The 23,370-nt window shown below is 40.3% G+C and overlaps 1 protein-coding gene across 1 annotated transcript in view; it reads left to right on the top strand.

Annotated features, from left to right (window-relative positions):
• The window catches only part of Fam81b (family with sequence similarity 81 member B), an 86,174-nt gene extending 71,567 nt beyond the window's left edge, over positions 1–14,607 (top strand). The window contains exons 8-10 of the mRNA XM_038323904.1: positions 8,239–8,374; positions 9,948–10,143; positions 14,474–14,607. Of these exons, the coding sequence (XP_038179832.1) occupies positions 8,239–8,374; positions 9,948–10,143; positions 14,474–14,607 (466 nt within the window). The remainder of the gene's footprint in view (positions 1–8,238; positions 8,375–9,947; positions 10,144–14,473) is intronic.
• The last annotated feature ends 8,763 nt before the right edge of the window (positions 14,608–23,370 follow it).

Raw genomic sequence — 23,370 nt, forward strand, 5'->3', positions numbered from 1 at the left:
CCATACCACAGCTACTTTGCTAAAAGTGTTTATCAGCTGTAGGAGTTTCCCAGTGGAATTTTTGGGATCACTTATATATACTATCATATCATCTGCAAATAGAGAAAGTTTGATTTCTACCTTTCCAATTGTATCCCCTTGATCTCTTTTTGATGTCTTATTACTCTAGCTAGCACTTTAAGTACTATATGAGTAGATAAGGAGAGAGTGGACAACCTTGTCTTGTTCCTGATTTTAGTAGAATTGCTTTCAGTTTCTCTCTAATTAATTTGATGTTGGCAATTGGCTTGCTGTAAACTGCCTTTATTGTGTTCAGGTATGTTTCCTGTATCCTCAATGTCTTCAGTACTTTTATCATGTAAGGCTGTCGGAGTTTATCAAAGACCTTTTCTATATCTAATGAAATGATTATATAGGTTTTTTCTTTCGCTTTGTTTATATGATGGATTGCATTTATTGAGTCTCATATATTGAAGCATGTCTGAATCTCTGGGATAAAGCCAAATTGATAATGGTGGATGATCTTTTTGATGTGTTCATTAATATTTTCTTGACCAATGTATTCATTTCTTCTGTCATACTTTCAATGCCTGATTCTCTTTCATCCCTTGTATTCTGTTGGTGAAGCTTGCTTCTATGGTTTCTGTTCAAATTCTGATGGAGGAGTGTCTATGTGTTACTTTCATTATTAATAAAGAAACTGCCTTGGCCCTTTAAGAGACAGAAAATAAGGTAGGCAGAGTAGACAGAACAGAATTGTGGGAAGAAGGAGTTGGGGAGACGCTTCAGGCAGTTGCCATATGCAGTTGCCATGCTTCTCCTCTCTGAAATGGATGCAGGTTAAGATCTCTCTTGGTAAGCCACCCCTTGTGGTACTATACAAATTACTAAATATGGGTTAAAGCAAGATATGAGACTCAACCAATAAGAAGCTACAGATAACGGGCCAGGGGCCAGACAGTATTTAAATGAATACAGTTTCCGTGTAATTATTTTGGGTAAAGCTAGCCGGGTGGCGGGACACAGCCCCACCGCTTCTTTCTACAAAATTTTTAAATTTTTACTTCCAGAAATTCCTTCGTTTGTTTTCTTTATCAATTCTATTTACATGTTCAGATATTGAACAGTTTTATTCATTTCTTTCCATTGTTTTTTGTTTGTGTTTTCTTGGCATTAGTTCCTTAAGGATTTCCTCATTTAACTTTTCTTGTATTTTTTAAAGGGATATATTGTTTTCCTCTTTAAGGACCTCCATCATATTCATATGGTTGGTTTTAAGATCTTTTTCTTGTGCTTCAGTTATGTTGGATTATTCAGGATAGCTGGACTCTAGTGGAGACAAATTTCCCTGGCTGTTTTTGATTGTGTTTTTATGCTGGCATTTAGGCATCTGGGTTTGAGATGATTAAAGGTCAAGCTGCTGATTTCTGAATTCGTCTTTGTTGTATGGATGTTTTGTTCCTTGGTTTCTGTTTCCTCCCTTTGATGCCTGTTGTCTGTTTTCCTGGCCTGCTCAGCTGATGTTCAGAGGTGTTTGAGGCTGGGAGAGTGGGATGAGTTGGAAGAAGAAAGGTTGGAGAGAAAGGTCTTTGTGATACATTGGAGATCTGGTCAAAGAAGGAAGGGAGACACATCAGGTTTTCTGCTGCAGAACTAAGGATGAGACTTGATGAGATTAGATCTAGAGGAGCAGAAGGAGAGGTGCATCTACCATCACCTACTTGTTCCCTGGAAGGAGAAGCCCTTGAGATAGCAGGAGGTCTGGAATTGGGGTTTGAGGCAAAGAAATGAATGTGGGGAGGAAGATTAGAAGGAGAAGATCTGTGGATCCACAGAAGATAGAAACAGAGGTGCAGGGAAATCTGCCACAGGTGTTCTTCTCCAGTGCTGGGAATGATACTGATGTATTGGATCTGGAGGACAGAGGGAGAAGAGAAGATCTGCAGGCAGCCTAATTGGTTTTCTGGCAGGTTTGGTACCTGCTGGAGTTGGAGAAAAGAGGTTAGGAGGGGATGCTCTGTGGGATCCATAGGAAATGGGGGAGGTGGACAAGGAAGGTGCACCTGGTGCTCTGTTTCAGAGCAAGGAATAAGTCTGGAGGATTGGATTTGGAGGGGAGGAGGGCATGGTGAAGGTCCTCGGTTGGCTTACCTGGTTCCCTGACCTGCTTACCTGGTGAATGTCCACTAGTGAAGGAGACTGGGGTAACGGGATGAGTTTGGAAGAAAGGAGGTTAGGGAGAAGATCTTTGTGATCTGCAGGGCATGGGGTCAGAGAGGAAAGAGAGAGACCACTTCAGGTTTTCTGCTAAAGAGCTCAAGATGAGACTGGGGGACATACCTGGAAGAGCAGAAGGAGAGGTATGTATCTACCATCAGCCTATTTGTTTCCATGGCAGGAATGGCCCTTGGGTTAGCCAGGCATCCAGACCAATTTTTTGATGAATACAGATGCAGAAATTCTTAACAGAATATTTGTAAATAGAATTCAGGAAAACGTCGAGAAGGGTACACCTTGTGACCAAATGGGTTCATCCTAGAAAGACAAGGTTGGTTCAACATAATACACCAATCCCAAGGACAGAAAACACAGAATTATCTCAGTTGATGCTAAAAGGGCATTTAACCCAGTTCAACATGCCTTTTTGATAAAAGTTCTGGAAAAGGTAGGAATAGATGGAATGTACCTCAAAATAATAAAGGTTATATGAAACAAACCTGCAGCCAACATTATATCAAATGGAGATGAATTGAGAATATTTTCTCTAAAATCAGAAATGATACAAGGATGTTCATCCACTCTCCCCTGTCATATTTGAAATAGTGCTCAAAGTCTTAGCTATACCAACCAGATAAAAGAAATATATAAAAGGATAACAATAGAGAAGAAAGGAACCATCCCTACTTACAGAGGACATGATTCCTTACTTTAAAAACCCTCTTGAATCTACTAGAAACCTTTGAAGCTTAAAGTAAACATTTTCAGCAAGGTTACTGCAGGATACACAATAAGTATGTACTTAAAAAACAAAACAAAATTACCCTTCATCTATACTAATAGGCTACTCTCTGAGAAAATTAGGGAAAATATATTATTCGAAATAGGACACCCCCCACCAACCAAGTACTGCTGTTCTGCTAAAGGAACAGCAATAAAATGTCTCTGAAAGGCATTTTGCTACCCATAGATCAATGCTTCTTTCAGCCATTACCAGAGAAGCTTGCTCCTGCAGAAAGATAAGAACTAACAGAGAGACACAACTGGGACCTTGGAACATCAGGCCTAAATGGTATGTCTTCATCAAGACTTTGGAGGTCAGGGAATTATGTGGAAGAGGAGGTAGAAAGATTCTGAGTGCCAGAGGGGATGGAAGACTCCAAGGAAACAGTACCTTCCAGACATAACAGAAATGACACACATATAACCTCACAGACACAGGGCAACAGGCACAGGACCTTCACAGGTTCAAGTCAGACTGAGTACCAGCACTGAGGGAGTAAGTGGACATAGCTCCCATGCCTAGCCAAGAAGCCATCTCTATTTGACAACCACTTATGAAGGAAGAAGTAGTTTTCTCCATTGAAGATAACTTACCATGTATATTAACCACATAAAAGTTTAGACCCTATGCCCTGTGGTAGAGGCCAACATGCACACACACACACACAGACACACACACACACACACACACACACACACACACACACCAAAACTAAGTGGCACTGTTTTAGATTTTTTGGCTCATGTTGCTTTATATGGGCATTTTGTTTTGTCTTCATAGCCTTCTGCTTATACAATATGGTTCCCAATTTTGTTTTTATGGAATTTGTTGTTATTGTGTGTATGTGTGTTTGTATATGTTTCATGTGTCTGTGTGTATGTGTGTGCTTTATGTTTTGTTTAGGATATTTTTAAGATACCTGTTTTCTAGAGAGAGAGAGAAAGGGCATGGAATTGGGTGGGTGGAGAAGAGGAAAGGATCTGGGAGGAACTGGGAGAGGGAAACTATGATCAGGATATAACTTCTTTTAGTTAAAAATATTGCCCTCCAAAATTAAGTATTTAGGAAAATATCCAATTAAAGAAGTGAAAGACTTTTACAACAGAGATTTCAAAATGTTGAAAAATAAAATCACAGAAGATAGTAAATATGAAAACCTATTTTATGCTCCTGGGTAGGTAGAATTAATATTGTAAAATGTCTATATTATTCAAATAAATATTAAAAAGACTTAATACTAAACTTATCAGAACCCCATGTCACATTTCAAAGGTATAGGAAAATCAATACAGAATTCATAACAGAACCACAAAAGAACACAAATTGCCAAAACAATCCTTTTTGGAAGTATAATGCCTGACCTCAAATAGTACTTCATAGAGTTATAATGGTAAAGATAGTTTGGTTCTGGCATAAAAATAGACAGATAGACCATTGGAATAAAAAAAGAGAACCTAGAAATAAAATGACAAACCTATTTCTACTTAATTTTTAATAAGGAAGTTCTGGTAGTTTGAATGAGAATGGTCCTAAAAGCTCAGATGTTTCAATGCTTGGCCTCCAGTTAATGGAACTGTTTGAGAAGGATTAGTAGGTGTGGCCTTGTTGGAAGAAATGTGTCACTCGGGGTAGGATTTGAGCTTTCAGAAGCATTCTCTCTCTCTCTCTCTCTCTCTCTCTCTCTCTCTCTCTCTCTCTCTCTCTCTCTGCCTATGGATCAGGATGTGGCTCTCAGCTACTGCTCCAATGGCATGTGTACCACCATGCTCCCTACCATGATGATAATGAACTAACCTGTGACACTGTAAGCAAGTCCCCAGTTAAATGCTTTCTTATACAACAGTCATGATGTCTTTTCATAGCAATTGAACAGTTAAGACATGGGGTAAGGGAATGTCACAAGAGGTAAAGGGTCCTCTTTGTCAGGGTGGTCAGAAAAGAGACCTCTATTAAAATGGTGTTTACCAACAAATAAATCTGAAAGAATGAGAGCAGGAGGGACGGGTGAAACTTTCCACAAAAAGTTGGCCCAAACAGTGTTGTCCACAACACTTATTGGTCTTATTTCCCTGAGATCTGACAGCAATTAGCCAGTTGTACGGGTGATTGGAAATCATGACACCGTGTAGAAGAGAAACTGATTTCATGTTCTTCAGTGCTGAGTTGAGGGACTCAGCTTAATCAAGCTATATTTTCCAGTATGTCAGAAATTAAAGTGAAAAAATGTAGATACGGTGAAGTTCTGAATGTAATAATCCTACTCTCCCCATCCGTTGTTTGGGATCCAAGTCACGGATTCCAGCCTTTAGCATTGCTGATGATGGCTTGATTGTGTAATTCTTGGCAGTGTGCCACTGGAGGATCCTTAGTAACGTCAATAGTTTCTACCACTAAATGACAATAGTGCCTCCCAGTGCTGACAATGAAAATTTTTGTCAGACATTACTCCCCGTCCTGCAGTTGGCAGCCACTGGTCTATTTAGAAATTATCTTGTAACACCTGTTTTTGGTTGATGTTTTTCTTCCTTTCCATTCACTCGCTTCTCTCCTGTGTTTGGAGACAGTGTCCCATTCCATATCCCCGTCTTTTATCCAGTTTAATATGTAGACTGGCCTTGCCTCGAACTTGAGAACAACCTCCAGGCTCTGCTCCTGAATTGCTAACACTTTCAGCTGATGCTTCTATTTTTTAATTATGAGTCCAAATACTTTTTTGGCAGCCGGAAAGATATAAACATGTCATATGTCCCTCACATCATTTGATTTCTAATGCTTAACACCATAAACTAAGTTGTACCTTAATTTTATCAGAAAAATATCAAATAAATTATTACTTTGTCAATACTACACACTGTGGAGTAGTTTATCTTCAGTGACAAACAGCATAATATTTGGCCTGTTCCAAAAGGGACAGGAGAGGTATCAGGAGATGGAACAAATACCGTGACCCAGGCAGGTGGCTTGTCCTAAGGGTAGTGTAGAAGGGCTGGAAGGAATCAGTGGGAGACACAGGTCCATGCTGTGCTGTGGGAATGGAGTCAACACTTGCTGTGTAGGTGCCACCCAGTTCTGGTTCTTGGCTATGATGCTCTCTGAGGATTAAGGGCTAAGAGTTTGCAGGTTAGGGAGGGCATCAAAGAGCCACCAAACATCCTTGGGATGGCCCCGAAGCTGGCCTGTGGGACTTGTTCTGGATTCTCTTCTGAGGACTTTGGTGGGTTTGGTGTCCTGGACAGGCTTGAAATAGCCTGGTTTCTCTTGGTAGCAATTGTCGGGGATGCTGTGTCCTGGAACACAGGTAGAAGGTCCTGAAGCTGTGGCAGGAATTGTGGGTGGCTCCAGGGGTGTTAGGGAGAAGAGTGGAGTCCCAGGAGGCAGGTAGCTCTTAGTCACTTGCTCAGGCATCCCAGGCCACTCACAGATTCTCAGTGCCCGAATGAAGAACTCTACCCAGCTAAGCCAACGCTGGCGCATAATGAAGAGTTCCCAGAATGTATCATGGCCCCCTAGTTGCTTGTAGGAAGCCTGCAGTCAATCCTGGTAACTGGCTGTGAGGCAGAGCAGGTAAGACAGGATCTCCATAATGTCAAGACAACAAAACTTGCTGTGGTTTGTTGTGCCCAGATTACGACCACCCGAGAGGCCCAGACTGTAATAAGCAAGGTTTAATCAGCATAATACAAACATGTTTGGAACCCATCTCTGACCCTGCTGCATTGAGGTAGAGAGGAGTTGTATCTCCTCTGTGGGATAAGCTTTTAAAGTTGTAACTACAAAGAGGCTTTCTGAAGCTGCTTTTGGCATGGGTGCAAGGTGTTTTGCTCTCTCCATTCTTCTTTGTTAGCGAGCAAGTTCACACCGTCCCTGAGTCAGGCCATCCTTATCACCAGATGGTCCTGTCCTGACTCTATGCTTTGTACTCTCCTGAGTCAGAAGGGGCCACTGTCCTTCCTGGGAGCATGAAGCTAGCCTGGGGTTTCTAATTTTAAAACATTTTGCTAGGAATGTTTTTCTCGCCCCTTTGAGAATAAGGGGTGAGGGTCCCACATGGTTGTCACAGATATACTTGTAGGTCTTGACCTCAACAGATGTCATGGCTGCTCAGCTTCTGTAGTAGACTCCAGCCCTGGGAAGGATAGGATGGACTGAGAGAGATGGATGAAAAGAAACCAGATTAGCTAACCGACAAATCTTTACAGTGTACAAAAGCATTGTCCCACAACTCAAGTTTCCATGCTTCCTCTCCGTCCTTCTCAGATCCTCATGTCCCCTGTGTGCCCCTCAGCCACTCTATAGTGACTTTTTAATTAAATTTACCTGCTTACAATGCTTTTAACCTCTGAAACAACGTTCACTTCCAGTTTTTAAAATCTTCTGTTGTTTGTTAATGTTCTTACAGTTCACAGTGTCAGCAGCCCTTTCTATAAGTCTGCTGCTTCAGGCTTGTTGGTTTGTTTGTTTTGTTACATGACCAACACACAAATGATGCCTCCAGCAGCCTCATATCCATCCACCCAGATCCAATGGGCAGAGAACACGCTCGCTAAGCCAAACCTCAGACATTTCTCTCCAAGCTATGCTTGGGGCTCCCACCCCTTCCTCTACCGAACATCGCGGGTTCTTTTTGTTCTTCCCATGCCTCAGAGTGGGGCTCACAAAGCAATGGTCAGCAAACTCGGGCAGCTGAACTGCCCAGAGGTGATGCATTTCACATTTCTGAATAATGTTTGTAAGAATTATACAGCATGACCTGAAAATATTCTGTGGGATTCGACTCTGGGTATACACAAACACAGCTTGATCAGAGCACTGCTATGCACTTTGTTTGTGTTGCTTCTGGCTACTCTGCTACCACAGTGGCAGCATTGATTGACACAAAACAAAAGGCTACAGGCCTGAAACACTTACTTTCTGGCTCTTTACAGAAAAGATCTGTCACCTCCACCATGAAATGACCTGAGTATTTCTTTCCCTCACACAGTAAACTCAAGCCTTGAGTGGAGATCCACGCAGATGATACCAACGTGCATTTCTATGTGAGAATGTTACCAGTGAGCTTACAATATACCTATCACCATGTAATTTATATTATGGGGTATATGAAGGACAGAGGCTGGACTGGACCCCCATGTCCCAAGTTATCCTATAATTACTTACCCAGGCACGTAGGACCATTATCTTACTGTATCATTTTAATGCTAAATTTTTAATTCACTCATCAAAATTGTTTTCCTTAGATTTAGCTCACTTTCTACAAATGTGTATGAAGAAATTGAAAATAATCAAAAATGGACAGAAAATCAGTTTATCAAGTACAGAAAAGACCACCTGGGTCATATAAATGAATGTCTGAAGGTTGTGCAGGAAAAGCTGGTAAGGGGCTCCGCTATTTCATGGTTGCTGTCCTCTTGGTGGTCTGGGTGGCTGCCCCCATCCTTGACATTAATCTGTGCTGCATGGGAGCATATTTGAATTTTAATATCTCTGTAGGAGCCCGGTGCCTGCCTTTGGTCAAGGAAGCACCTCTGCAGATGTAGGAGCCTAGGTTTCCCAAAGTATGCTCTCCCTGGTATAGAAAAAACAAACAACATGAAAACCTTCCTCAGCCCAAACCCAAGAATCCGTGTCCTGGGGTCCTCCATCAGGAATCAGTGGCTCCGGACAAGTTCCCTAGGTGAAATTTGGCCTCATGACAGCTTGAGAGCTTCTGACAGACAAGAAGTTTATGCTACCTTGAGCAGATGCAAAATTTTTTTTTTTTTTTATTCTTGAGATAGGATCTTACTATGTAGCTTTGGTTGGCATGGAGCTCATCATGTAGACTGAGCTGGCCCAGAGTTCACTGGGATCTGCTTATCTCTACCTTTGGCTGCTGGATCATGCCTGGAATGGATTCAAAGTTTTAAGAACTCTTTGCCATATCAGATGATGAGAAGAAACTCCCAATGTTTAGAGTGAGTAACAAGGCATTTGAGTGACATACCTTTGTCCAGGCTTCTTTCTCCCACTCAGGCTGGCACTCCCTGTCTGCAGAGGACAGCAAAAGGTCTGTGTGGGCCTGTGGCTGCCTGCCTACTGACTGTATAAATCCAGTTCTGAGAAGTTCATTAGTGGGACACCAGCAGCGTAGTAAACAATGTCCTTAGCCCACACCTGAGTCTGCACATAATCGAGCGAGGTAGGGGCCAGGAACTGCACGAAATCTACAGCTTATTACCGCTGTGACTATCAACTCCTATGTAGCAGATTCAGGGCTGCTGAGTGAGCCTGCTCGTTCAACTCCAAAAGCACCCAGATCCCTCTAGAAGGTGTCTCTAGGTCATCTTATGAGGAAGAGAAAGACTGAGCCCACCATTCCTGGAGCACGTAGCAGGAAACAGATTCAGAGGAGCCATGCCATTTGTGCTCAGTCCCTCCTCCCTGACTCTCTATGGCTGCTGCTGTGCCCCCACTCACGTGGGCTAAGCTTCCCTACTATACTAACTCCTGAGCTCCATCATGATCAATTAAGTCAGAACTTCTTGGGGGAGGGTATGACCTACGGGTTGTAGAAAAATGAACAGCTGGAGTGGAAAGTCACCCCTTCCCACTGATTGGGGTCCACATGGGATGCAGACTCCTATGGAGTAGGGGTTAGCTCACTTAGGAGCATTTCCAAGGAGCTCGGAGAAGGCAGTATCTACTGTCTTCCTTGTGATACTACTTTAAATACCAGACTACAGTTCCAAACCTTCCAGGCACTTCAGCAACTCCAAGCGTTCTACGTGTGTAGCACAAAGCCCAGAAACAATCAAGTCAAACAAAGGAATTAACTCACACTCATGACCACGGTTTGAGACCAAGTGTTGGTGTTTTCCATGGGAAACCAGCACTGTCTATAAACTGAGGCATAAGCCCAAGCTGTTCCTCTTTTCCCAAGAGGTATATCACATGATCTCTCTTTTAGGAAAAGTCCGAGATGAAAACAGAAGAAAAAATGTTGCAGCTTTCAAGCAACTTGGATAATTATATTAACTCCCAGAAACAGGAAGCAGAAGTAAACAAAATAAAACTCATAGAAAATAAACTATCCAAGAGGATGAACCAGATGGAAAAACGAATCTGGGGCGAATTAGAGAGGATGCAAAGTGACTATCAATCAGGTGAGCAGGGAAGAGTGGGCCTTCCTTTCCCGCCTCAGTTTCTCCTAAGTTCCTACTTTCAGCCGGTCTTGTCATTAGCCACATGGTCCCATATTCAATCCGGCTTCCCTAACCTTCTTACGGAAGGCCGGCAGAGCACTGGAAGGTACGGAAATGAGCAGACGGTCTTCATTTCCACTTGGCGCTGTCACATGCCTACCATTGCTCTGAGAACATTTACTTTCTAAGATCTCTGAACTACAGAACTTGTGAGAGCAAGTTCTGGAGCTCACAAAGACCTGACTTGTGGTCCATTGTGAACTTAGAAGAAAATATTTTAAATATCTCCCACAGATAAAATTATTTCATTAGCCAGTAAGTTTACAGAGAAGGGTGTTCTGTGAACACCCCTTAAAGTGTCTCAAGGGACTTATTTAGGTATAAAATGGGGATACAGAACAGATTACATGCCTCTGCAATCCAGTTGCTATATCCTGCTGTGCTGTCCAGGGGAGCTGGGGCCCAACCACCTGAGCAAGAAAGCAAGAACATGTGACTCCTCTCCCTCAGCTTTTAAATGGCAAATATGCAGACAAGACCACTGTTACCATTCATGGGTGACCTGAGGAAGCAGCAGGTGGGAGATACACCATGCAGAGAGAGTTTGGGTATAGAAATTAGTTAGTGAGTATTGGGGAGGGTATAAGAATAAAGAGTTATGGAGTGGGAGAAAGCAGGGGGGCAGAGAAAGAGGGAGTGGGGCAAGGCAGAGACTGACTCTTCAGAAGGACGGACAGAGAGAAAGAGATGGAGAGGAGGCAGGAGATCCCCTTGCCTAGGAGGGAAAGGGAAGGTTGGGAATAGGCAGGGCTTGTCTCTTAAGGGGAGAGGGTACACAGGTGACAGGGCAGGCCAGCAGATTTACTACAACAACCATGCCCTAGGGCTTGCTGCCCCAAAGGTCATTGACTAAACTTTTTGAGGAAGACCCTCTGAAAAATCTCCAATAGAACTGGATGGCCCAGATGATCCAACGTTTTAGAGGACCTCTGTTGCAGCTTCCTCTGAGTTCTACATCCAGAACAGCTTCAAGACTGCTGGCTGAGATGATCCAGCCTTGCAGACTATTCCAGTCAGGACTTGATCATAATCCTAAATTTTCTTCGGGTCCCCATAAGATTATCAGCACCCCCAGTCAGCATGAAGTAGCCTAGAAAACTATACCCACATTTCCCCCAAAAATAGATTATGAATGTTTGTCTTTGTTTAGTATGTTGATTACAAGTTGTTATGGATAAAGGTCAGGAAAAAAGCTAAACAAAGGAAATTAGATTCAAAGTTCTTGTTTTGAAATGAAAAAAGGGGGGAGATTAGATACAATAGGATAAAAGGATAGATTATTGAATCTACTCTGAAAAGAAAAAAGGGAAGATATAGATTTAATATAAAATGGTAGATTATTGAATCTATTCTTTAAAAGCAACTATTGGTTTTATATGTTTTACATTGGATTGGACTTTTGTATATTGTATACAAATTTTGTATATTGATACAAATTTGAGATTAATTATTGTTAGAACATACTCTACATACATTTCTATTCTTGTTTCTAGTATTGTACCTATAGAACTCATTTAACAATGTAACATAAGTTTCTAGTAGTTGAAAATTATTATTATTATTTAGAATATTAAGAAAATATAGATTAGTAGTTAATCACCTAGGATAAATGAACTTGTAGTCACATTAGGTATTTTTTCAAGGTCAAACAAAAATACATTTTAGATAGACATGTATTTTCAAACACTTCAGAGTTCTATAGAATATGGCATTTAAGATTCTTTAATAACCTAGGCTCTAGTTTTTTATGACAATGAGACATGTCTGCTCCTGGCAGCCCCAATCTACTTCAGAGAAGATGATGGGTATCGAAGAAACTTCACATGGAGTTTACTTTCTTTGTGGCAAAAGTAAGCCACTAGGCAAGAAAGTGACCCTGCCTCAACTTCTGACAGTATGCTGTCCTAATTAGACAAGCAGGACACAAAATATCCTGCTTCACAGAGAGTCAGTCTGTCAAATATGCTAGGTCTATAGGATGAAGATGGATGATGCCCCAATGTTGTAGAGTAACTTCGGGTGACTGTCCAGGCAGCCAGCTGCTTCTGTCATTACTCACATTTTTTGGAAGTCACTTGCTTGCACTTTCTGCTTACTCAGTTAATATTATTTCCTTCTTGGGTTTCTGAGGTAGTTAAAGACTAGATAGTTATAGTCTCCCTTGTTTATGAGACACAGAAAAGAAATTCACTAAAGAAATGTAAAGTATGTAAGGTTGAAAGATATCAAAAGATAGGTTTGGATGGTAATGCAAGTTATGATAGAAAGTAAATTAGGTATAAAACTTTGGACTCACCAAGATAGGAAAGATATGGAGTATTTTCTCTGAATTTGTCAAATGCAAATGGACTAGACATTGTTGCTATATTCATTGCCTGTATAGATTATACAGTTATTGTGCTTATTGTATATAGTTTTTCTTGTATTAGTTATAGCCTTCCTTTTTGCTTTAGACAAAAAGGGAAAATGTAGCAGTATTTCATTTGTACTTTAATAAATAAAGCTTGACTGAAGATTAGGGAGTAAAACAGCCCCACTGAACAGTCTTACAGCAGGCAGTGGTAACACATACCTTTAATCCCAGTAGCCACATTAGTTGCCATAGAAACTGGGTGATCCATGGTTTTTATCCCAGTGGTGCACATCTTTAATCCTAGAGAGGATTATAAAACAGGAGGAGACAGTCTCTCAGGCACAGTCTCATTCTGAGACTCCTGGAGGCAGGATCGCCACTCCAGACTGAGGTTGAGGTGAGAGCCAATGACTGGCTATTTTGCTTTTCAGATCTTCAGGTTGAACCCCAATTTCTCTCTCTGAGTTTTTAATTAATCATGCTTGAGGATCAAAATCCTATAACACTTCCTCCTTTTATCTAAATAAGGTTTTTACCCTAACATAAAACAATCTACAATAACAACAACTATCAAGCATTGTGTAGAAGAAAGGTAATAATATAAGCAAAAATGAAACCAAAACCAAGAACAACATAAGCAAGAAACACATTCTAAATATCCAGGCCATAGTAATTAGCAAAAAAAAAAAAAAAAGATGATGTTCTAACCTGGAGAGTCTAAGTCTTAGCTAAGATATGAGATGATTGGACTGTAACTATCTAATCTTCAACCCCATCAAAAACCTGAGAAGGAAAATAATATTACCTAAGAAGGAAAATAATATTACTTGAGCAAGCAAGAATTGCAAAATGCAAGAACTGACAAAAACAGCTAGCTGCCTGGTCAGTCAACCAATGTCTTTCTGCAATGTTACGACAAGGACCTAGAATATCTAACAGGCTATTTTCAGAAGCAGGAAAATTGGAAAGACTGTCCTACCCTCTCTTGGCAAGGTTCAGCAGTTGGGTTTCCGTGTGTCCTTGACTGGTTTGAAGAGCATGCTTACTGTCAGCAGTCAAGTCAAGGGCAGTTCTTTGCCCAGTAGGCCAGTTTTGCCAAGAAGTGAACAAGCACCACATGGAGTGTCTTTAGTGCCCAGCATCCTCTTGGGAATCGACTGGTGCTGCCAGGAGCAGTAGTGTCTCACATCCACAGAATTCAAAGTTATTAAAACATTTGAATGTCATATTTTGTAGGTCTTTGAAATGTTTGAAGATTACCTATCTATGTCCTTGTACATCTAGAAAACCTAATACAATTATAAGTACAACAAACATGAGTGACCACTATCCTGTAATTCTTAATACCCTATATAGCTTAAAGACTAAAGCTTTACATTGTAAAAATAAACAATCTGTAAACAGATGAATAGCATAAGGAAAATGATCTCAAAATTGTGACAATATATAGAAATATCTATATCAGAAGTAGAAATGTATAGTACAATATGACAAAATCCCTTAATTTGCATCAATATACAAAATATTTTAAACAGAAGTAGAAACATACATACATTATGACAGAAACAATTTTACATTTGTATCAAAATACAAAAATATTGTAAACAGAAGTAAGAACATATACAATATGACAAATATAATTTTAAATTTGTATCAATATATAAATTATCTTAAGACAGTCATGCAAATGTAATTTTACAGAAGGGAAAGAAACCAGTTTTCACAATAAATTCAGATTCCAGCTAAGCTGTTATGAACTAATTTATCTTTGTATTTTTTAGATTTGTCCTAATAGAATTTCATGTGCTTTGAATTAAATGATGAACAATTGAGAAATCCAATGGATTGTTTTAGTATATCTATTCTCTTTTCTTCTAGGATTCAAATCAATTCATGACTCCATCAGCTCTCTCCAACAAATACAGAAAACAAAAATGGATTTAGAGAAATATAAAGTACAGAAAGACCTGAAGAAATTACAGCGTAAAATTGTGGAACTCCAGGAAGTATAACTTTGAAGTTACTTTCTTTTCCACTAGGTAGTTGTGAAGAAGAAAATTAAGATCTTTAGGATGTTGACTTCTTCTAGTGTTTTTTATCACCTCCTAAAGAAATTGATATACAAGGAAAAATGCACAATAAATCAAAAAGCTTCATGATGTCTTTAATTTATTAATGAAATATTAAGTAATGTCTTTACATGCACATTGTTAAATTTTTATTTGCCCACAAACAAGGGAGGAGCAATCTACATCTAAGTTTAGCTTCATGGCAGAGCAGTGATGAACTAGAGGCTACTGACTCTGCCAGAAAACAGCAGCCAATGCGTGGTTACAATCTGTTGTGCATTACAGCAAACTATATCTTTTTTTTTTTCAAAAGAAACATTTCTATTTTTTAGCACCAGCATTTGAGATACAAATACTTTACACATTTACAATCAAATTACTTCAGAAACTATAAAGGAAACATCTGTGGGATGTATACATCAGAAGGCTAATTCACAACTTCTGACCCAGAAAATGCTCTTTTCTAAGAAAACAAATATCTATAGGAAGTCTAATTTATACATATTTAAAATATATTGTTATTGTACTCAGTATGCGTCAGAATTGTAAGTACTAACCCCTAAAAAACAAAATATACTAGCTTCCACTAAAAATATTCCACAACATTAGGCTATGTGGTAAATTCAGAAGTACCTCAAAAGCATTGATTTCCTATCAACTCAAAACATAGTTTAGGTACAGAGCTGTTATGGTTTCATATCTGTTCCTGTGATAAAACACCCTAATGAAAAAGCTGCTTTAGCGGGGAGAATAGTTTCTTTGGCTTACAGCTCAGTGCAGAGAAACTGAGCAGCATGAGCTTGAAGCAGTCATCCCAGCACACAGTTAGGGATGGAGAGAAACGAACGCACAAACCTTTCACATGCTTTCTTGTGTTCAGCTGTCTCCATTCCTCCACAGCTTAGGACCCCCGCCTAGAGTACCACTTGCTAGCCATAGTCTTCCTACATCAGTTAACTTAAAACAGTTTCCTACAGATATGTCCATGGGCCGACTAAACTATAGATCTCTCCACTGGGGTGCCCTTCCTGGGCAGGCCTAGGTTGTGTCAAGTTAATATTAAAGTTAATCATTACAAGAACCATTGGTATAAAGCATTTATATTTGTGAAAAATAAAAGCAAAATATTTGTGGCATACACTCTTTGAGCTGGAATAAGAACTAATTTCTCTTCACAGAGAATTTTGTAAACCTGACAAGGGAACTCATTACCAGATTTAGGAATTTTCTTGGGTTTCCAGAACAGCAACAGTTTCTCCCATAATAAAGAACAAGTTTACCTCACAAATATTTTATCTACACCCACTTCTCTAATTTTTTAATCATGTAAAACATCTCCATTTATTGTTATCAGTATATACACAGTATATACACAGTATATACTGTAATTGGAGGGAATTTCATAGTAGATTTAAGAGTTCAAAACATGAAAGTCTCCTTTGTAATGCTAGGATCAAGATCTGATACAAATGTTACAAATGTTTGTAAATCATCAAAAAATACATTCAAAATTTTATTTTCAAAATGGTCACAGGATATGAACAGGTGACAGAATATAATAACCAGTGGAAGTATAAAAATGTTTAACTTCAATATTAAAGAAAAATCAAAGGAGCTATTTATACTTGATAATACTGCATGGACAAGAGAGACAAAGCAAAAGTTCTCAGTAAGTACTAGTGAGCCTATAAACTGGTATAGTGACTTAGAGGGCAATTGGGAAGCATCTATTAAATGTTCTCTTCCTCTCGTGTCTTCAAGTCCCAACTCTATCATACACATACCCTTCAGACCTACAATTCCAAACCATAAGTTCACATTATAGACAAAAAGCTCCCAAAGACCATATAAACACACATCTAGGACTCGTGCACAGGGCTTCTGACGCTGAAGAACCTGTGAAGGTTATAGAACATTAACCTTTGTTTAGGGGACAGCAGAGCACTGGACCCCCTTGCATTATTCCACTTAAGTTCACCCAAGAATCTTACCCGCATGAATAAGCGCTTTTTTTTGACAGGTCAAAACAGAGGCATGGCATGTATTCCATGTTGAATGTATTTGCTTAATCATTTAGGAAATGTTGGACTCCTCTCCCCCAAATGCATGCTAATGCTGGAGCACTGTACCTCTGCAATCATATGCAGAACATATGATAAAGTGGCTCATATGCATTTATATACACAGTCTTGGATAGTTTAAGGGTACTAGTGTCTTCCAGAATTTACTCTCCTTTATTAGAACCTGCTCCTGGAATAAACCCCTTAATATTAGTAGTAGCGGTGACTAAAGTGGGGGTGGGGACTACATCAAATGAAAATGTTTGCACACACCAAAACATGAGAGGACAGTGTGGGGGCCACAGAGATGACTCAGTGGATGAAAACATTTGCTATGTTGTGATTCCAGCACCCACATAAAAAGTTGGCATGTCCATACCTGGCCCTTGCAGTGGGTTGAGACAGGAGGATCTCTGGAGTTTAACACGGGTATAACCCCAGGTTCCATGAAAGACCCTGTCTCAAGGGAATGAGGGGAAGAGCAACAGAAAGGAAACTTAGATGTGTGTATAAGCACATGCACGTGTGTGTACACACACAGAGAACTGCAGAAGATGGAAATATGGCTGTCCTCTGACATCAGCAGGTATGATGATCCATGCATATTGAACTCTCATGTAAAATCATGTAGCATTTGCTGAAACCTGTATATTTTATTTGTTCCAGTGTTGGAGTGACTCCAAGGCTTCATGTATACTATACATATACTCTACAATTCAGCCACATGCCTAGCCATACATGTTCTTTAAAACCTCGCTAGATTACTTATATCTAATGCAAGGTCAGTGTTACATAGTTTTGCTAAACTGGTTTTGTTGTTGTTGTTCAATACAGGTTCAACTTTTAAAATGCTTTTTACCTATGGTTGAATCCACAGATGAGTAACCTGCAGATATGGAGGGCAGAATTCATGTTTAAACTATATATTTGAGAGGAGGCTAATAGCTGATCTTAAGACAGGAACAGTCTATGGAAAAGGCCAATAATTACATTTGCAAATACATGGGCAAAGCTGTGACGAATGTTAAGGCAAAGGGAGTAGAGGGGACATAGGTCTGGAGGGCAAGAAAATGGATACATAAGCTGCAAGAAATTCAATATAGTCAGAGCCTAACGTGTCCTGGGAGACAGGGAAAGGAGAAAAATGCACGGAATTGGGGGAGAGACTGCAAGCTGACAATGTAGGTGTGGGGAGGGACCAACCACAAAAGCCTTGTGATTCATGTTGAGAAAACAGGCTTTCTACTAAGGACTCCAGATAGGCCCCAAGCAATTTAAATAGAAGAGTAACATTACCAGATTTGTACTTGACATTGCTTTGCCTGGTGTATGTGGAACAGACAGGGTGGAAGAAGCACATTTGAGCTGAGTAAAAGGGAACTCATGCAGCAGAGCAGGAACTGTGCACCCAGGCTATCTGGGACAGTCAAATTATGTGTCCAGTGGTTAATGAGAAAAGTGGCACCTGGCTAAAATCTAGACGGAATTTAGCTTTTTTGGAAGTCACCAGCAAAGAAAAGGCGACTGGAGTTATGAGTGGAAAAGACGTGCCTGGGAGTGAGTACCACGGGGGTGTGAATACTGTGAGGGGAAGAACCAGGTGCTGAAGGAACAGCGTGCCCAGAGAAGATATAAGGATGATAGAGCAGAAGAGGTGGCGTTGATAAGAGGCAGTGTCATCTTCGAGGGTTGTGGTGAGTCATTAGCATTCTACTAGCACTGCTTCAAGAATTGTTAGATTCCGCCTACCAAAGATGGCTGGTCCTCCAGTGTAAACAAGTACAGAAAGACTTACACGCTGCTTTCTTTATTGCTCCTCTATTTCATACATAAATACACTGCCCTTTCAAACACAGAGGGTGATGAGTTCCCCTTCAGACGCAAGCAGACAGACTACTGTATGCGATCCAACAAGGTGCTACTCTCTCTCCGGGAGATCAGAGTCATGCATACTTGTAGAAAGGTTTAATATTATTTCAGATCTTTCTAACTATATAGGCATGTCATTTCTGACTCTATGGACACATTTCACAACACTACTCCCTGGAAGAGTGCAGCCACTTCATTTTCTGAAGGGATGTACATGAGACAAGTGTGCATCCGAGCCACCACGTCACAAGCCACATTCATTTTAACAGCCCCAGAAACAAATGGGGAGAAAAACTTCAGAGCTGCAGAGATGACTCAGTGGTTAAGATCACCGGCTGCTCTTCCAGAGGACCTGGGTTCAATTCCCAGCTCCCATATGGCAGCTCATGACTGTCTGTAACTCTAGTTCAAGGGGATCCAACAGCCTCACTCACACAGAGTATATATAGGCAAAACCAGTGTATATTGAATAGATAAATCTTTTAGAAGAAAAATACTAATTCTCAGAGAATATGAGGGTGTTGAGGGCTACAAAACCCAGATTCAATCCACAGTCACCACCTGTGTGATTCTGAATTTGATCTGTCATTTGTTCTGTCATCTTAAAAGAGGACAATAACACTGCAGTTGCTTTGAAGGTTAGTGAAAATTTAGAAGGAGCATTTATTGAGGTATTACTACATACTAACAGCTTATCAAGGCAGGCTAAATGGATTAAGTCATTCAAACTACCAGATACTTATCACCACAGAGAGGTTAGGTTAGTAACTTAGATATGATTAGGTTACTAGATGAAGCCACCATTTAAAGCCACTAGTCCAGACAACTTGCTTTAAACAATATTTTGAACTTTGTCTTTATTTTATTTATTTATTTTTTTCCGAGACAGGGTTTCCCTGTAGTTTCTAGAGCCTGTCCTGGAGCTAGCTCTTGTAGACCAGGCTGGCCTCGAACTCAGAGATCTGCCTGCCCCTTGAACTTTGTCTTTAAATATAAGCAGATCATCTCATAATAGTGTCTGACCTAGTGGAGATACTATTTAAATAATATCTAATATTAATAAACAGAGCATTTGATTTTCCTGAGGAAAGCTACATTTCATGGTACTCTTTCACATAACTCTGATTCAGATCTTTATCTAAAAAATATTTGTGCTTTAAAGATAGTTAGTATGCACAAGAAAAAAACTTCTGCTTGTACTTATTCTGCAAAGGACAGAAGTAAAGAGAATGCAAAATAGAGATTTCTTCTGGATGATCTACTGATAAGGAAACTATTTACTAATTTGAAAAGCACCTTCTTCTATTATCTTGGGAGGAAGGGTAACAGCTGAAGAGACATTGTGGACATTGAATCCATAAGGTGCTAATGCCAGTCTGCAATATATCCTATTTCCTCCATTAACTTGAGTCACCAAGGCAAACTCAACAGGCCTTATGCCAAGGAGAATCCATTAGCATCCAGATGGCTGGGGCGTCTCCAGAAAAGTTACACACTGCTCGTAAGACAAGAGTTCCAGGGCAGATTTCAAGTAGGCAATGCCTACTTGAAACCCACACTTCTGCAATCCAACCACATATATCAAGAACTGCTTTCTATTCTCTGTTCTATAGTCAACCACTTGAATGTTTTAAATAAAATGTTGGCATACATTCATGACACCAACATATCTTAAAGAAACGTAGGATAGGCAAATAGAAGAGTAACGAACAAAGGAACACACATGAGTTTTCATCAACTAACTCCTCTGAAGGACTAGTTGACACTGTAGTGCAAAGGTCACCAAAACTAGCAAAATGTTTAGGTACCTACGATATGAGACCCCCCCACCCCCAAAGTTGACAGGCTTTAGGAAAAAGCCAGAGAAACAAAATAAACGCTATGAGGTCATCAAGGATTAAGTGAAACAACTACTCAGTTTAGCCTTAGTTTTTTTTACGAAGTCTAGCATTGAACCTGTATTCCCGAGCACTACAAAGACTCACTAAGTGATTTCTTTCTTTGGAGGGCCCTGCTTTTCTCTTTGGTTTCCTTTCTAGAACACAGATTGTGCCAAACTGTTATGGTATATTCTTAATACAGTTGTTAGAACAACTGTGTGCACATGTGTGTGCACATGCACACACACACACCCAACTCTTCCACATTTCCTTGAATTACAGCAATTAAGAGAAACAGACACCATCAGCAATGATCATTTAGGTATATTCTACTTGCCTAAAAGTACAAATTTCAGGAATGAGCTTCTCTGATCCTTCTAATTCCCCCTTAAAGTGGGAAAATTTACTGCATTTGGCACACAGTAGGTATTCAGTCTGTCTCTCTGTGTGAGTTCTCGGGTACTGAAGGCCTGGTGGAAAATGGCTATTACAGAAAGTGTACATGAGCATGAACATTCATGGCTGATGCAAATGTTTGGCTGCTGTCATGTCAAGATACTGGATGTTAATTTGGGTTTCCCTACAAGCTACTTGACTAGCACAAAAGCTTATTACTATTTCTTAATGTTTACATGTTATTCACCATTTCTTGTTGTGAACTAGAGTCCGGAAGCTTGCTCTAGAAGAGCCTTACAATCACAGCACAGCACAGGAGCCTCACGAGATTCAGAAGTGTGTTTACCTCCATCTTACAGAAGCTGCTTATTGTTAAGTCCAAAGCAGTCCCCTGAAAGGGACCACAAAAATGGCAGCCCATATTGGACTTAGCTCAAGCTAGATTCTGGCACAATAAACAGATGGATGGCTAGCCAGTTTTTAAAAAAAAAAAGAATGGCTTCTTCCTTGCATCCAGACATATTTGTGTCACAAACATAAGAGAAATCAGCACTTTCAGAGATGTCCATTCTCAGGAAAACATGTCTTTTATTCTGTACCCACCTGCCATTCCTCGGAACCTTCTGAAGCAGGTTTTGTGTCATAAAAAAGCCATGACTTCCTTATCCAGATACCCATGCAGCCAACTCCTCCAGCAAGGGCCTCTGGTTTCCAATGAACTCAAAGAAGCCTGTAATGGATCAAAGCCCTGGTGCTAGTTCCTAGGTTATTCTGGTTTGCACCCGACTTCTGATACTCCCAGGTTGTTCTGGCTCACAGGCTCTCCCCCACATTTGCTGTTCTCTGGTGCCGACAGATAATCTGGCAGTTTGGGTCTACAACAAGCCTTTCTTTCTACCCTCAGAGTGGTCCAGTTTGGCAGCTTCGTTGCACCTTGCATATATACATCAGTGTAAATTTCTCTCTCAACCAATATTTTTATTTTTCTGTAACTTCCTCTTCTTTCTCCATGAAAACCCATCTGTTCCATCTAGCTTCTTCCTTGTGTCCAGACATTTGTGTCACAAACATAAGAGAAACCAGCACTTTCAGAGATGTCCATACTCAGGAAAACATGTCTTTTACTCTGTACCCACCTGCCATCTTCCTAATTTCCCAAACTCTGAGCTATGTGTTTACAAAAGCTGTCTCTACTTTTACTTTCTAAAAGCATTAAACAGTGCAGATCAATCTTTTACACTAGTTTATTGAGGTTTTTCCAAAAAGTTACAACTGCCTAAAAAATTGTAAGCATTTTTTTATATAGAGATTAAATAATGAGGATACTTTGTATGAACAAAGGGAGGGAATGACATTAAAAAGGCAGGGGCATAGAGATTTGTGTTATTTAAGATTTACAAAACAATGTGAATTTAATGTGTGTGGCCTTGTAAAAAGCACAGCCTATTTGGCGCACTGCAGGAGCAAACAATTACATTCATCCACTCACAGATGGCGGCTTCCCATGAGCATCCCCTGTAAGCACCACTTTCCTTCCTGCTCTGAGATCTAAGACCATTCCCTACCTCTCTTTACCATGTGAGCCTATTGCAAACGCTTCTATCCTAAGGTACAGGGATTGCAGCAACAGTTCGTTCTAGTACTTTGTTTCATTCATTTCTGGTTTGGAAAACTTTGGTGACCTCATTAGAGCATCAGAACATCACTATTAGATATCTAACTAAGACTCTGAATTTATCAAATTATTAAACAATTCAAAGACCAAAAGACTATATTTAAAGTCACAAATCTAGTTCATACTTAAAACACTCTTTAAAATATTTCATACATGCAGTGTGTTTTGATTATATTCTCCTCCCAGCTTCCCCTAATTACCCCCAGTTACACACTCTCCTCCTCTCCCCTCCCCAGAAACCATCAGCTGTCAATAGCACCTGATCTAGGGGTGGAGGTTTGGGAGCCCTTCCTGCTCCTGGCTGGACTGCTGACGGTGGTGAGCTTCTGGGTGCAGGCATGCTGTCATTTCCAGCACAAGCTGTTGCTCAGGTCGTCTCCAACCTCCAGCTTACAATCTTTCAGCTCCCTCTCCCAAAATAGTCCCTGATCTTCGGGGAAGGAGAGTGATGTGGCTGAGCACTCCAGACACTTGTGCTCTCTATTTAGATCAGTTGTGAGTTGCTGCATTAATCCTGTCCACTGAAATTTCTCTGGTAAGGTCTGAGATCTGCACTGATCTATGGGTACAGAAATAAGAATTTAGAGGACAGTTGGCATTGTTCATTTAGCAAAATACTAGTAGTAGGTTCATTCTATTGGTTCAATCTATGGGCTAACTCTTGGACAAATTTACAACACCTCCTGGTCTTAAATCCAATCAGAAAGTAGTTGGTTACCACATATTTGTGGTAATACTGCAGCCACGTCTGTATCTCACCATACCTGCCATTGGATGTCACAGGATCACAGCTGGGCAGGACCACTGCCGTTTTCCCCTCAGCAGC

Source organism: Arvicola amphibius, chromosome 3 (genome assembly GCF_903992535.2).
Source record: "Arvicola amphibius chromosome 3, mArvAmp1.2, whole genome shotgun sequence".
In the NCBI taxonomy this organism is placed as follows: Eukaryota; Metazoa; Chordata; class Mammalia; order Rodentia; family Cricetidae; genus Arvicola; species Arvicola amphibius.